This window comes from Leucoraja erinacea, chromosome 5 (genome assembly GCF_028641065.1).
Source record: "Leucoraja erinacea ecotype New England chromosome 5, Leri_hhj_1, whole genome shotgun sequence".
Classification (NCBI taxonomy): domain Eukaryota; kingdom Metazoa; phylum Chordata; class Chondrichthyes; order Rajiformes; family Rajidae; genus Leucoraja; species Leucoraja erinaceus.
Genome location: NC_073381.1, coordinates 78,101,361 through 78,118,399, shown reverse-complemented (window position 1 = coordinate 78,118,399; position 17,039 = coordinate 78,101,361). Strand labels below are relative to the sequence as shown.

The window sequence follows — 17,039 nt, the reverse complement described above, 5'->3', positions numbered from 1 at the left end:
CTACTCTGATCCCACGATCGACCCTGCTCTTTCGTACTCAGAAGAGCACCTGTTGCTGCAGATGTCTGCTTTTTTAGTTGCAGGGAAACAGGCCCTTCAGCCCATCGAGACCACACTGACCATTGGTCAGCTGTTCACACTAGTTCTATATTATTCCATTTTCTCATCCACTCCCTACACTTTAGGGGCAATATTAAAGAGGCCATTTATCTTCCAAACCTGCACATCATTGGGATTTGGGAGGAAACCGGAGCATCTGAAGGAAACCCAAGAAGTCACAGTGAGGACATGCAAACTCCACACAGACAGCACCCTAGACAAGAGTCCCTGGTGCTGTGAGGCAGCGGTTCTACCAGCAGCGCCAGCGTGCCGCAACTGTGACATCTTTACATCTTAGAGCTGCTGCCTTACAGCGTCAGAGACCCAGGTTCAATCCTGACTGCAGTGTCGTCTGTACGGAGTTAATATATTCTCCCTGTGACCGCGTGGGTTTTCTCCGGGTGTTCTGGATTACTCCCACACTCCAAAAACATACAGGTTTGTAGGTTAATTGGCTTTGGGGAAATTGTAGATTGTCCTTGGTGTGTAGGATAGTGTTAGTGATTATGGTCAGTGCGGACTCAGTGGGCCGAAGGTCCAGTTTCCGCGCTGTATTTCTAAAGTCAAAAGTACAGGATCATTACCACCAAGAAGACAGTGGAAACTTTTATCAGCTCATTCTGTGCTAATTTGACCCCAAATTGTAGAGCTGAAAGGTTGGTGAGCAAGCCAATTCGCATTAAGGTTAAATTTAAACATATTTAAATTTGCATAAAAATAAATATTTATGTTTAGGCTGTTGGATATATGTTGAATTTCAAGGCAGAGTTTCAAAAGCAAGGTAAGAGCCACAACAAATTCATTAATAAATGCATTAATACTGCACACATTTGTTCTTTTTCTTAGTTTGTGCATTCTGTTTACTGTACAAATGCTGCATCATTATACGTGTTTTGGTTTTAAAGGAGGAAAAACTCACTCAGAATGGTATCTATAGATATACAGACCAATACACCAAGTTGAAAAATATATAAGAAGCTGGAAATACCATTCGGGAATATTTGTCAATTGAGTGGGTATTCTTAAAGAATCCTATGTCAACAAATTCCCTAAGACGTCTCTTCTTTTGTAGATTAGTTTCTCCGTCAATGGACATGTGAACCACCATCCTGTCCTGCTTGACTCTATCCGGAGTTATCATTGGAGTTGTGGTGAATCCAGCCAGGTTGTTGACGCCAGACTCATTGTAGGTGCCATCCAACATCATGGTCTTGCTGCCGGTGATTCCACATGTGCAGGGGAACTGGAGAAGAGGGGAAAAAATGCCAGCATCACAAAGGTAAAACAGGAATTCTGGAATTACATTCACGACCTCAACTGTTTCGAACCGATTTGATTCCTTTCCGGTGACCATTGTGAGGCAAGAGAGACAGAAAGATGCTTTATATATTCAAATCTTTCTTGTCATTTTTGACCCAAAGCTCTGGAATTCCCACACACAGATTTTCCTCCACAACTTGCCCCCGTCAATACTTTAAACCCACCTTGTCGTAGCCCAATGTTCTTTTGTGTCGCTGTTCACAGAGACAAGTAGCAAAGGGAGCTAACAATATTCTATTAACGGCTGATGCCCCTCAGCTAACAGCAGTAGCTAGTACAAAAATACATCAAAATACACACTAGTCCTGTTGCTAGGACTAGAGGGTCTGAGCTATAGGGAGAGGGTGAGTAGGTTGGGTCTTTATTCCTTGGAGCACAAGAGGATGAGGGATGATCTTATATAGGTGTATAAAATCATGAGAGGAATAGTTCGAGTAGATGCACAGTCTCTTGCCCAGAGTAGGGGAATCGAGGACATAGAAACATAGAAAATAGGAGTAGGCCATTCGGCCCTTCGGCCCTTCGAGCCTGCACCGCCATTCAATATGATCATGGCTGATCATACAACTCAGTATCCCGTACCTGCCTTCTCTCCATACCCAGGACCATAGGTCATAGGTTCAAGGTGAAGGGGAAAAGATTTAATAGGAATCTGAAGGGTAACTTTTTCACACAAAGGGTGGTGGGTGTATGGAACAAGCTGCCAGAGGAGGTAGTTGAGGCTGGGACTATCCCAATGTTTAAGGATCAGTTAGACAGGTACATGGATAGGACAGGTTTGGAGGGATATGGTCCAGGGAGGGGGCAGGTGGGACTAGTGTAGCTGAGACATGTTGGCCAGTGTGGGCACGTTGGGCCGAAGGGCTTGTTTCCACACTGTATCATTCTAGGACTCTATGACATAACGATGGTCGACACACAATTCTTAAAGATTCAAATATACCACACAGCTTCCTGTTAGAAAATATTAAACTTATGCAAACCATTATCTATCTATGTATATTATCTCACAGTTGGTCATTTACTTATGAGAAATTATGCAGTTAACTAATTATTTACAAAAACATGTCCAGGTCATGATGCAGTTTTAGTTTTTAGTTTTTGTTTTAGAGATACAGTGCAGAAACAGGCCCTTCAGCCCACCTAGTCCGTGCCAACCAGCAATCCCCGCACACTAACACTATCCTACACAGTAGGGACAATTTACAATTAATTTACAATGAAGGCAGTGAAGTATACACAGAATAACAAGCTGACAACGGAAACAACAAAAATCTCTTTGGTCACTGAAGGTGAACACTGACATTAATAATGGAGTGGCTGGCCTCCTGAAAAGTCGTACCATCCATAGTGGGATAACTTTGCTGCTGGGTCTTACCTTTTGGTGGAGTTTTTGTTCTTTCCTCTCTTGCACTGTAGTCAGGTAATTCACAGCTGCGTACTCCAGCACTGAGAGAAAGACGAACACAAAACTAACCCACAGGTAGATGTCCACGGCTTTAATGTACGACACCCTCGGCATGGAAGCATTTACGCCCGTGATAATGGTCGACATGGTGAGAACTGTCGTTATACCTGGAATAACAGGGAGAGTGTGAAAACTGTTAGTTTAGTTATAGTTTAGAGATACAGCGGGGAAACAGGCCCATCACCGAGTCTGCGCCGACCAGCGATCCCCGCACATTATCTATCCCACACACTAGGGTCAATTTTTTTCAATTTTACCAACCCAATTAACCTAAAAAACCTGTACGTCTTTGGAGTGTGGGAGGAAACCGCAGATCCCGGAGAAAACCCACCCAAGTCACGAGGAGAACGTACAAACTCCGTAAAGACAGCGACAGTCAATATCGAACCCGGGTCTCTGGCGATGTAAGGCAGCAACTCTAACACTGCGCCACCGTGCATTGTACCATTCTACCTAAAACAAACTAAAAACCATTTTATCTTAACTTCTAAAATGGGATTTAAAAGAATATAATCTACAGATGTTTTAGTCATAGAGTGATACAGTGTGGAAACAGGCCCTTCGGCCCAACTTGCCCACACCAGCCCAACTACACTAATCCCACCTGCCAGTATTTGGTCCATATCCCTCCAAACCTATGTACCTGACAAACTGTTTTTTAAATGTTGGGATAGTCCCTGCCTCAACTCATCTGGCAGCTGGTTCCATACATCCACCACCCTTTGTGTGAAAAAGTTACCCCTCAGATTCCTATTAAATCTTTTCCCCTTCGCCTTTATCCTATGTCCTCTGGTCCTCGATTCACCTACTCTCAGCAAGAGATTCTGTGCATCTACCCGATCTATTCTTCTCATGATCTTATACCCCTCTATAAGATCACCCCTCATCCTCCTGCGCTCCAAGTCCCAGCCTACCCAACCTCTGCCTATAGCTCACACCCTCTAGTCCTGGCAACATCCTCATAAATCTTCTCTGTACCCTTTCCATCTTGACAACATCCTCCACCCTCCAGGTGGAGGAGCAGCACTTCATATTTCACTTGGGCAGTTTGCATCCCAGCAGTATGAATATTGACTTCTCTAATTTCAGGTGGTCCCTACTTTCTCCTCCCCTTCTCAGCTGTCCCTCGGCCCACTGGCTCCACCTCTTCCTTTCTTCTTCCTTCTCCCCACACCCTCACATCAGTCTGAAGAGGGGTCTCGACCCGAAACGTTACCCATTCCTTCCCTCCAGAGATGCTGCCTGACCCGCTGAGTTACTCCAGCATTTTGTGTATGTGAACTAGTTCTGTGTTATCCCACTTATGCATCCTGCCCACAGAAGCCAATTAACCTACAAACATGCACGTCTTTGGACATTTTTATTATGGAACATATTTTATGGAACATGGTTTGCTTCAGCATATGTTCTGCAGTTTTTGCAGCGGCTATAATTGCGTTGGAGTAAACTGCACCACCGCTCCAAGGAGGAAATGCAGGTGATGTAACACCTGCCCTGTCACCTCCTCCCTTCCCTTGGACTTCAGGAACTCCTTCCAATTTTATGAATGGTGTGCCATGATGTGGTCTCCTCTACATTAGAAAAAAACAAATGCTGCTTTAGGTTCAGTCTGCATGGGAGACTCTGAGAATCCTGCTGCCTGTTACTTTAACTGTCCATCTCAGCTCCCAAGTTGGCCTCTTACCAGTTCCAGTGAAGCCCAACCTGAGACTTCAGACTATGGAGATACAGCGTGGAACTAGGCCCTTCGAGTCTGAAACAGGCCAAGTCCCCGCCAACCAGTGATCACCCCGTACAGTAGCACAACCCTACACACTAGGATTAATTTAAAATCTACAGAAACCCATTAACATACAAACCTGTACGTCTTCGGAGAGTGGGAGGAAACCGGAGTACCCGGGGAAAAACTCATGCAGTTATATGAGAATGTACAAACTCCGTGTAGACAGCACCCGCAGTCAGGATCGAACCCGGGTCTCTGGCGCTATAAGGCAGCAACTCTAGCGCTGCACCACTGTGCTGCTCTTTAGTTTGTGGAACAACACTCTAGCCTCCAGCGGGGCACATTGTGATCCTTTAGAGTCAGCAATTAGTTCACCAATGACAGATTTCTAGTAAATATCAGAACTGGCCAGTTCTGATTAAAGGCCACAACCAGAGAGATTAATTCTATTATTCTCTCTCCGCAGATGCTGCTAGACCTGCTGAGTATTTCCCACAACTGCTATATTTTGTATTTTCACCTGCCGATCGGCATGGAAGTCCTGATGAGGTCGACATCGGCCACCTCATCTGGCCACATTTTTGGGGGACATCCATGGGGGGGGGGGGGGGGGGGATCGAGTGCACTCTCGTAATTGCGACTGGATTAAGTGAGGTTTATTTTTTTGATTAAAGATATAGCGCAGAGACAGGCTCTTCGGCCCACTGATCCCCACATATTAAAAATATTCTACAGTGGAGCAGGCGAAAGACGAAATTTGAAGGAAGGAAATTAAAATGCTGCTTTAAACCGAAAAGTGACATGCTGGAGTAACTCAGGGTAGGAAGGAACTGCAGATGCTATTTTACACCGATGATAGACACAAAATGTCTGGAGAGAAGGAATGGGTGACGTCTCAGGTCAAAACCCTTCTAATGCCCCTGTCCCACTTAGGAAACCTGAACGGAAACCTCTGGAGACTTTGCGGCCCACCCAAGGTTTCCGTGTGGTTCCCGGAGGTTGCAGGTGGTTGCCGGAGGTTGCAGGTAGTGGAAGCAGGTAGGGAGACTACAAAAACCTCCGGGAACCGCACTGAAACCTTGGGTGGGGCACAAAGTCTCCAGAGGTTTCCGGTAAGGTTTCCTAAGTGGGACATGGGCATACTTATTCTGCACACAGACTAGGGACAATTTACAATTGACACTTATACCAAGCCAATTAAGCTACAAACTTGTATGTCTTTGGAGTGTGGGAGGAAACTGAAGATCTTGGAGAAGAACGTACAAACTCCATACAGACGGCACCCGTCGTCGGGATCGAACCCGGGTCTCGGGCGCTGTAAGGCAGCAACTCTACCGCTGCGCCACCGTGCCATCACGGTGCTGGAACATCAGTTGCTGGAAAATCAGTGGTGGACCTGTGTAAGGTTTCAGCATTGTGTCGTTACAGTTCCAGAGAAGGAGAGAAGAAATGCTATAAGTACCAGGTATCCAATAACTCAGTGTGCAACTTTGCTATCGCTGAGTGATATCCTTAGCTGTACTGAAGCTGACATATATGCTCACCTAATGAAACTCTGGCCGGTACAGCTCGCCGGTCGATCCAGAACGACACCCAGGATAACATGACCATCAGAGTCGCTGGGAAGTAGGTTTGCAGCAGAAAGAAGAATATGTGCCTACGCAGGGTGAAGTTAATGTACAGACGATTGTACCAACCTGTTGCAAAAGCAGATGCTCATCATTACTGTTGGGGCTTGAAAAGCAGAATACATTTAATAACAGATCAATACTGGTCCAGTCTAACCCTGCCACTGAAAAAAGCCACAATGCTACTTCTGTGATATTGTAACATTCAATGCTATTCTCAGCAGCAACCCTATTAAAGCAACTGGAATGGGATGATATACTTTTTCAGAAAGTATAGCGTTTCCAGCAGTTCTAAGTTTGGCATTTAAAGAACAGTAATTTTGTCCCTAAAGTATATTCAACTTTGCCCTTAATGAATGTCATAGAGTGATACAGTGTGGAAACAGACCCTTTGGCCCAACTTGCCCACACCGACCAACATGTCCCAGCTACACTTGTCCCACCTGCCTGCGTTTGGCCCATATCCCTCCAAACCTGTCCTTTCACATGTACCTGTCTAAATATTTCTTACATTGCAATAGTCCCTGCCTCGACTACCTCCTCTGGCAGCTCATTCCGGCAGCTTTTTCAGAAAATGTGACCTGACGTTCCTAGTAGTTTATGTTTGGTGTTAAATTAAAACCAATTTGTCCCTAATGGATATTCAATATTGCTCCTGATGAAAGGACATGTGAAAATAGGGTTTCCACATTCCTCTTGCCACCTGATCTGAATGAAGAATGATTGACATGACTGCAACATGTTTTCTTGTATGAACTTTGTGCTACAGTGGAATATACTTGCATGCTGTTGTGAATTAGAGTCATAAAGTAATACGGTGTGGGAACAGGCTCTTCAACCCAACTTGCCCACACTGGCCAACATGTCCTAGCTACACAAAGCCCACCTGCCTGCTTTTAGCCCACGACCCTCCAAACTTGTCCTGTCATGTACCTGTCTAATTATTTCTTTTTTTTTTTTTTTTAATATTTTATTTTATTAGAAGTAAGCACAGTCATATGGCACCAAAGTGCCTAATATCTATTTTCATAATACATTTTATGTACAACTTCTTTTTTTTTTGTTACATTGAAAAAAGATGAGAATAAGAAAAAGAAGTTAGATAGTAAAGGATAGAAAAATGTGAAATATATAGTGTGTGAAGAAAGAAAACGAGTAAATGAAGAAAGTTGAGAGAGAAAATAGTGAAAAGAAAAGGAGATCATTATTTATAGTCTTGACCAACCCTCGTCCAGTCCTGAAACAGTTATTTTTTACAATTGTGTTGCACCATATGATTCCAAAAAAACGACGAATGGAGACCAACTCGTTATGAATTGGTCTGATTTATCCATTAGGAGGAATCGCATTTCCTCAAGATGAGCGGTGTCCAACATACTTGCAATCCACATTTTAAGCGTTGGTATTGATGTACCCTTCCAAAATTTAAGTATTAATTTTTTTGCTATTATTAAACCATAATTAAGGAATAGATTTTGAGACGCGTTCAATTTTGAGACGCGTTCAATAACTGTCTAATTATTTCTTAAACGCTGCGATAGCCCCTGCCACAACTTCCTCCTCTAGTAGCTTGTTCCATACACCCACCATCCTTTGTGTGAAAATGTTACCGCTCAGATTCCCATTAAATCCTTTCCCCTTCACCTCAAAACTGTGTCCTCCGGTCCTCGATTCCTCTATTCTGGGCAAGTGACTGTGAGTCTACTCGATCTATTCCTCCAATGATTTTATACTCCTCTATAAGATCACCCCTGATTCTCCTGCGCTCCAAGGAATAGGGTCCCAGCCTACTCAACCTCTTGCTATAGCTCACACCCTCTAGTCCTGGCAACATCCTCGTACATTTTCCTGAACCCTGTCCAGCTTGACACCATCTTTCCTATAACATGGTGCCCAGAACTGAAAACAATACTCTCAATACACCAATAGCCTATTCTCCAATTTAGCTAAAATTGGAGAATAGAGTCATAGAGTGATACAATGTGGAAACAGGCCCTTTGGCCCAACTCACCCACACCGGCCAACAATGTCCCAGCTACCCTAGCCCCACCGACCTGCGTTTGGTCCATATCCCTCCAAACCTGTCCTATCCATGTACCTGTCCAACTGTTTCTTAAATGTTGGGATAGTCCCAGCCTCAACTACCTCTTCTGGCAGCTTGTTCCATACACCCGCCACCCTCCATACACCCACCTGTGTGAAAACGTTACCCCTCTGAATCCTATTACATTTTTCCCCTTTACCTTGAACCTGTATGATATGATTATATCAGGATTTGTTCATCGTTCGGAGCTGTATTTTAATCCCACTGTAAGAATACCAAATGAACTATATGAAGTTAAGCCTCACGCAGGAATACACACCTGTACTACTGTAGAATGCCAGCTTGGAGGTAGTGTGAAATTTCTGTATGAGAAATTGTGACAAGGAGACCTTCTCATCTGTTTTCAGTGCATCGGCTCCATTCCGCCAATACAGCATAAGGTCATCTTCAGTGTAAGCATCTACCACGTAAGAGAAGGCATCAACAGTGTTGAATAGTGACAGGTTGAAACCGGAGAGCAAGAACTCAGATTATTTCATGTAAAGTTCAAACATAAGCCTAGGTTACAAAGTTTTAGCTACAGTAACTTCACCGTGTTCTATTATAAACCTAATGTAACACAACAATCGTGTTGAATAAAAATTCACCATCCTGCAGACTACCCTTGTTTTAGCTTCAAAATATTCGTCAACAATTGGACTTCCTGTCTGGATAGATGGTGTATAGATTAGAATTTTAGATTGCAGACACAGCGCGGAAACAGGCCCTTCAGCCCATTGAATCTGTACTGACCACTGATCCCCATACACTAACACTATCCTACACACTAGGGACAATTTACAATTGTTACCAAAGCCAATTAACCTGCAGACCTGCACGTCTTTGGAGTGTGGGAGGAAGCCGGAGCACCAAGAAAAAACCCACGCAGGTCACGGGGAGAACGTACAAACTCCGTACAGATAGCACCCGTAGTCAGGATCGAACCCGGGTTTCTGGTGCTATAAGGCAGCAACTCTAACGCTGCACCAGCATGCCGGTGTCATTCAAATTCCACTTAATGCCCATTCTCCTTGTAAATACACTGACCCCATTTTAACTGTAGACCCCTTTACAGGGCTGAGACACATGTTGGAATCCCCGGATTCCCTGCACGTCTGCAGCTTACTTGCGGGTAGATGCACAGAGTCTCTTGCTGAGAGTAGGTGAATCGAGGACCAGAAGACATAGGATAGAGGTGAAGGGGAAAAGATTTAATAGGAATCCGAGGGGTAACTTTTTCACACAAAAGGTGGTGGATGTATTGAATCTGTGGAATTCATTGCCACAGACGGCTGTGGAGGACAAGTCAATGAATATTTTTAATGTGGAGGTTAACAGATTCTTGATTAGTACGGGTGTCAGGGGTTATCGGGAGAAGGCAGGAGAATGGGGTTGAGAGGAAAAGATAGATCAGCTATGATTGAATGGTGGAGAAGACTGGATGGGCTGAATGGCCTAATTCACTCCTTGAACTCATGAACATAAACTTATCCCATGAAGTGGTTTGCAGCTGGAAGCCTGCAGCCTGTCTGCTGGTTAAAAAAACTCACAGGTTATTGAATGGATGGGCTGAGCTGCATGTTGCCAGGTTATTCTGTATAATGAATGATACAAAGTATTGTTTTATTGGTAGGTGAATAGAATTAAAAAATAGGGAGGTTATATATCCCGTCATATTTGGCACTTGTGAGCGAAAAATGTACTGTATTGGAAATAGCTCAAAATACAGTAGGTTTATTAGAGACCAATACCTGGAACTGGGGCATGGTGTTTCATGTCTTATAGAAAAGGCTGGAAGGGGCCAGGGTGGGGGATGGTTAGATGTGACTGATTGGAACATAAGAACCAGACAGACCATGACAGAATAACATGGAGAGGATGTTTCCTCGAGGTAGAATATAGAACCAGGGACAATGATTAAAAAATAAGGATTTGCCCATTTAGCACAGAGATGCTGTTTTAAATCTGCTCTAACGACAGAGACTTTTGCAGCAATCTTACTTTCTCTCAAAGTGACCTCTCTTTCTTCAAGATCAGTGGAAGCAGAGTCTGAATATTTTTAAGGTAGAGGTAGATAGATTCTTGAAAGGTAATGACAGTGAATGCATTAACTGAGAGGTGGAATATGAAATTGAGGTTTCCACCAGATCAGTTATGATCTTATTAAATGGCAGAGCAGATTTAAGCGGCAAGTTATGATCCCAAATGAGGTCAGGTTGCATTTGGAGTATTATTGTGTAGTTCTGGTCATCCCATTACGATAGGATGTAGAGGCTTTGGAGTGGGTGCACACAAGATTTACAAGGTTGCTGCCAGGATTAGTTGGGTATTAGTTATAACGAGAGGTTGGGAAAACTTATGCTGCTGGGCTCAGTTTGGATACACTCCAGAACAGGAGGAAACACACTGAACAAGAGACATTGCCGTGAGTGAGCAGCTGACTTGTTAGCACTCGAGATCCACTCTCTTGCCTGGGTATCTTCTGAACAGCACTGACTATTTTAGCTAAACCTTGCTAGCTGGTCTGATCTGGTGGGTGATACAATTAACTAGTTAGATGGAAACGTTATGGGTGTCAATATATTTTCTTCCTGTAAGTAGAAAATTGGCTCTAAAGCATAGAACAGTACAGCTCAAGAACGGCCCTTGGGCACACAATGTTTGTGCCGAACATGATTCATCTCATCAGCTTGTACATGGTCCATATCCCTCTATTCCCTACACTTCTATATGCCAGCAAAAGGTCGATCAGTTTCTATATTTAAAGCTGAAGATGATGTGACATAGAATGACAAGGCATTTTCATAAGTTTTCATAAGTTCTTAAATTCATAGGAGCAGAATTAGGCCATTTGTTCCATCAGGTCTACTCTGCCATTCAACCACAGCTGATCTATCTTTCCCTTTCAGCCCCATTCTCCTCCCATCTCCCCATAATCCCCGGCACCCGTACTAATCAAGAACCTATCTATCTCTACCTTAAAAATATCCACTGACTTGGCCTCCACAGCCTTCTGCAGCAATGAATTCCACAGATTCTCCACCTTCTGACTAAAGAAATTCCTCCTCAACTTTCTAAAGGCACGTCCTTCAATTCTGAGACTATGGCCTCTGGTCCTGGATTCTCCCGCTAGTGGAAACATCCTCTCCACATCCACTGTATGCAGGCCGTTCATTATTCGATAAGTTTCATTAAGGTCCCCCTCATCCTTTACTATGCCAGTGGAAATTATGGTTTGGTTTTTACAATAGACAATAGGTGCAGAAGTAGGCCAATCAGCCCTTCGAGCCAGCACCGCCATTCACTGCAATCATGGCTGATCATCCACAATCAGAGCCCCGTTCCTGCCTTCTACCAATATCCCTTGACTCTCCTATCTTTAAGAGCTCTATCTAACTCTCTCTTTAAAGCATCCGGAGAATTGGCCTCCACTGCCTTCAGAGACATACAGTTCCACAGATTCACAACTCTTGGTGTGAAAAAGTTTTTCCTCATCTCCTTTCTAAATGGCCTACCCCTTATTCTAAAACTGTGGCCCCTGGTTCTGGACTCCCCCAACATCGGGAACATGTTTCCTGCCTCTAGCATGTCCAAACCCTTAATAAACTTATATGTTTCCACACATGGTAGAGCAAAAAGTCGATCAGTTTTTATATTTAAAGCTGAAGATGATATGGCATAAAATGACAAAATGTTTTCCAAAAGCATACGTTTGTTTTTCAAATATATTCCACCTGCACCCTACAAATTTCTATCAGGAAGTCTTAATTCACAGAATCATACAGTATGGTCACCGTCATACATATCTTTCCTCAGTGAAGCCTAGATAAGTACAAAATGGTGGATGGTGACAAAATGGTGGACAAATACAAGGTGCACATGACTTACAGCTCTCTATCTCCAGGGAACAGGCCTGTGTGTCGAGAGGAAAACGACTGAAATCCATGTTACACATCGCTGTCACGGTAACCCTACGAATCAGATAGATTTAAAATGTTGTTTACTAAATGTGCACTCGAGATCAGACACACACACAAACATGGGTTGCATGATTTCATTGGTTTGTTTTACAGAACTCCGCTGTCATGATTCCCAACAAATTCCTGGAGATTGCCTTTCCCCCATGAAGATAAAATTTTTCCCTGAATAAAAATGGAAAGTAGACCAAGGTAAAATATCCTGGGCACATAGCCGGGAGTCTGGGTAAAGCTAATACATAAAATCTAGATGGGTTTCCCATTAGTTAGCTCATCCACTTCCCAAGAGGTGCTGTGTCCAGTAATCTATTATCCCCCAGATCCCAGAACAGGAAATATTCCTTTTTGTCAATTTCAGTAACTGGAGGGAAATGTAAGTAATATATTTGTTTAATGTAGTTCAGACATACAGCGTACAAAATGGTCAGCCCATCAAGTCCAAGCCTACCATCGATTGCACTAGTTCTATGTTATCCCACTTTCTCATCCACTCCCTATACACTTGGCACAATTTACCGAGGTCAAATAACCTAAATCCCATATGTCTTGTGGAAACTTTCACAGCCACAAGGAGAAGATCTAGTCCAAACAGACAGCCCCCAAGGTCAGGATCGAACCCGGGTTCCTGGAGCTGTGAGGCGCAGATCCACTGTGCTGCCCATTTGTTTCATTTTGTCAATAAGGTCATTAGGAATAGGAGTGGAATTAGGCCATTCGGCCCATCGTCTTCTCCGCCATTCCACCATGGCTGATCGATCACTCCCTCCTAACCCCATTCTACTGCATTCTCCCCATAACCTCTGACTCCCCTACTAATCAAGAATCTATCTATCTCTGCAATGGACAGAACCATCACGCACTTTAGGCTCACAGATTCATGGGAATGGCTCTCACCAACAACTAGCCTCCTATAATTCAGAATGAATTGCCTGTCCCACTCAGTGAAGTTGAAGGGACAGGTGGCTTTTGGAAACAGAACATGCCCAGAGATAGGTAGTGGTTAGAAGCCCAGTAAGATTCAGGAGCTCTCCTTACCTTATGCTGTACAGCACATTTCCATCAGGGAAGATGCGCAGCATCACATTATCAGTGGTTGTGTCGTGGATGAATGAGCGCTTGGAGTGAACGAAGAAAACATCAGGGGCCCAAATCCGTTTGACCAGCCTACCGTCGAAGGTCATGCTTCTGTTGGTGGCGCTGCGGAAAGAGAGGCGCTCATCTTTCCAGTAATTACGCAGGTACAGGGTCATGGTGAAATCCTGTGGACAGTAATATTCATCAGAATCTGACAACTGTTAGTGGTGGCCCGGGCAGTGCAGTCTGGGTCAGAATATATAACTAATGTTGTGAATATTGCAGCAAAAGTAATAAATATTTGACAGGTACATGGATAAGAAACGATTATAGAGATATGGGCCAAACACAGACAGGTGGGACTAGTGCAGCTGAGTGCCCCCCACCCCCCCTGGACTGTCTCCCTCGGATGGTCACGTCGCACAGATACATCTGCACTTTAGTCTGTTTGAACTGTTTTGACTATTTTACTGTTCTTTTTACAATCCATGTGCTCGGGATATCTAAATCTAAATTTTATGAGTTATTTATGTTATGACATCGGTTAGATGCTGCATACCAAATCCCGTTGCGCTTATGTGCAATGACAATAAAAGATATTATTATTATTATTATTATTATTATTATTATTATTATTATTATTATTATTATTATTATTATTATTATTATACGTTGGCCGGTGTGGGATGAACATAAAAGGCGCTGGGCTAAAAGGCGCAGACATGGAAATGGTAACAATATGGTTTGTGTCTGACATTGATATCCAAATAAAATAAAATTAATTACTGAATTTATATGGTATTATAACTCGAAGGCAGACACAAAATGTTGGAGTAACACATCGGGAGACAGGCAGCATCACTGGAGAGAAGGAATGGGTGACGTTTCGGGTCGAGACCCTTCTTCAGACTGCGTTTGCCCTCTTACCATATCCACCTCTGAGATACTGTCCAGGCTTTCCACCATCACGTCAACACCAACCGGGATTGCTGGGCCTGAGAGAAGATACCAGTGTTAAAATCTGCATGTGGACATGGCATGTAATGCAATGCAATAAAACAAACCTTGTGATTGAATGCATTGAATGCATCCACTGATGCATATGTAAATCCAAAAAAAAAAATCACCTGCTCACTTTCCCCGTACATCAATCGAGTTTATTTACAGTTTAGTTTAGTTTTAGTTTAGAGATACAGCGCAGAAAAACAGCCCGGCCGACCAGCGTTCACACCGCACACTAACACTGTCCTACACACATTAGGGACAATTTACAATTTTTACCAAAGCCAATTAACCTGCAAGCCTGGCTCTCTGTGGAGTGTGGGAAAATCGAAACCGGAGAACACCCTGCCAGTTTCACCGGAAATGGAGGCAAGCACGGAAACTTTCTAGTGCCGAACACATTACCGCGCTCAGACCATAACCCTCCATTCCCTTCCCAAACTCTGTAGAGAGGAACACCCACACAGTAGTCTCGGGACCCCCTCATGTTACCCCTCAGGCTCTGTGCCCCTTGTACAGCGGTTTATATTAAAAAACCTCTATGCCGTAGAATGTTCTACCTATCCACATAGCACATGCCAAATCTATACCTGCTGCTGATCTTGGCTCTAACATTGTAGAAGGAAAGGATTTCAAGAATTTGATATGAAAATCTTTGTCTGTTTCTAACTCACAGAACTCTTATTCACTGCCAGTTTCCTGCTCCATGAAATGGAGGCAAGTTGTGTCAAATCACTCCAGTTCAATGCCACACGGAATGTTTTTATTAATATGGCACTAAATAAATGAAAGATATCAGAGTGCAAATGTACCGAGGCCGGCTTTGATATTTATGGTACGGCAACTGGACAATACCCATCATCTCTTTGTTACTGGGAATCATATGAAAGCTGCCAACGGTGATGTACATGTTCATGTAATAGGAGCAGAATTAGGCTATTCGGCCCATCAAGTCTACTATGCCATTCAATCATGGCTGATCTATCTTCTCCTCTTAACCCCATTCTCCTGCCTTCACCCTGTAACCTCTGACACCTGTACAAATCAAGAATCCATCTTTCTCTGCCTTAAAAAATATCCATTGGCCTCCACAGCTGTCTGGGGCAATGCATTCCACAGATTCACCACACTCTGACTTAAGAAATTCCTCCTCATCTCCTTCCTAAAGGAACGTCTTTTTATTCTGAGGCTATGACCTCAGGTCCTAGACTCTCCCACTAGTGGAAACATCCTCTCCACATCCACTCTATCCAGTTCTGGGTAGTCAGGAAGTTTAATGCTCGGCCAGCGACCATCACAGTGAAGAGTTTGAAAAAACAATCTCAGAGCTTGGAGTTGAGGAACTGAATAAACTGGGAACAGGACGGAGGGAAACAAGGTACTACCCCAATGTTTAAGAAATATTTAGACAGGTACATGGATAGGGCAGGTTTAGAGGGATATGAGCCAATGCAGGTGCGTGGGACATGTTGGTCGGTGTGGGCAAGTTGGGATGAAGGGCCTGTTTTCATGCTGTAAGATTCTATGACTAAGGGAACAAAATATTCAAAGGGATCTTGAGCTCCAAGTCCATAACTCCCTGAAAGGGGCAACACAAGTAGATGGAGTGGTAAAGGAGGCATCTGGTATGCTTGTCTTCTTTGGTCAGGGCATTGAGTATAACAGTCAGGAAGTCATGATGAAGCTTTATAGGACTTTGGTCAGTTGGTATTGGGAGTATTGCTTGTATTCTAGTTACTCCATTACAGGAAGATTGAGCTGGCATGGGAGACGAGCGCTGAGGAAGTCTGCCAGAATGATACCTGGATTAGGAGCAGATTAGCTATAGGCAGAGATTTGGCAGACTTAGAACATTACAGCACAAGAACAGGCCCTTCAGCCCACAATGTTTGTACTGAACATGATGCGATGACCAAGTCTTATCGTCCATCAAACACAATCCATATCCCTTTATTCCCTCCATATCCATGTGTCTACCCAAAGGTTTCTTAAATACCACATCATATTCACCTTAACTTCCGTCTCTGGCAGTGTGTTCCAGCCACTCGCCACACTCTGTGTAAAATAAAGCCTGCTCGAATGAAGCCCTTTATCCCATCAAGTCCATACCAACCATTAACCAACCATTTCATCCATTTACTTTACAAAATTCCCACCCCGATCCATTCTGTTTCCCCCACATTCCCTCTACCTCACCCCCACCACTTACCTGCATACTAGGGTCAATCTACAGTGGACAACTAACCTATTGGCCCACACGTTTTTGGGATGTGGGGGAAGACCAGTGAACATAGAGGGACCCCACGCGGTCAAAGGGAGAACGTGGAGACCCCATGCACAGACAGCACCCAAGGTGAGGATTAGACCAGGGTTGGCCGCTCTGGAAGGAAGTGGCTCTGGGAGCTGTGCCACCCGTACTCTGTGAGCCAGCAATTTAGCAACAGTTGGTGCAGAATTAGGTGCTGACAATAAGCCGAAGCCCAGGAGGAACTGGCCTGTGGCAGTTTTTCATTAATTCAAGTTGAGGAGATATCCAATCAGTTGTCCGTGGGCTCCCGGGCAGTACGCCATCACATCTCGCTGATCCCTCCAATCTGAATAGCAGAGATGAGGTCAAGCCCATCAGCAAGTTAAATCTCCTTCAAACAGAGCAATAACGCAAACA

General features: G+C 43.9%; 1 protein-coding gene across 1 annotated transcript in view; it reads right to left on the bottom strand.

The window, feature by feature from the left end:
* Positions 1-377: 377 nt before the first annotated feature.
* The window catches only part of LOC129697448 (gamma-aminobutyric acid receptor subunit rho-2-like), a 29,915-nt gene continuing 13,253 nt past the window's right edge, over positions 378-17,039 (bottom strand). The window contains exons 2-8 of the mRNA XM_055636036.1: positions 14,300-14,367; positions 13,334-13,557; positions 12,210-12,292; positions 8,602-8,742; positions 6,155-6,307; positions 2,798-2,994; positions 378-1,342 (exon numbers count right to left, since the gene is read on the bottom strand). Coding sequence (XP_055492011.1) covers positions 1,031-1,342; positions 2,798-2,994; positions 6,155-6,307; positions 8,602-8,742; positions 12,210-12,292; positions 13,334-13,557; positions 14,300-14,367 — 1,178 coding nt within the window. The 3' untranslated portion in view covers positions 378-1,030. The remainder of the gene's footprint in view (positions 1,343-2,797; positions 2,995-6,154; positions 6,308-8,601; positions 8,743-12,209; positions 12,293-13,333; positions 13,558-14,299; positions 14,368-17,039) is intronic.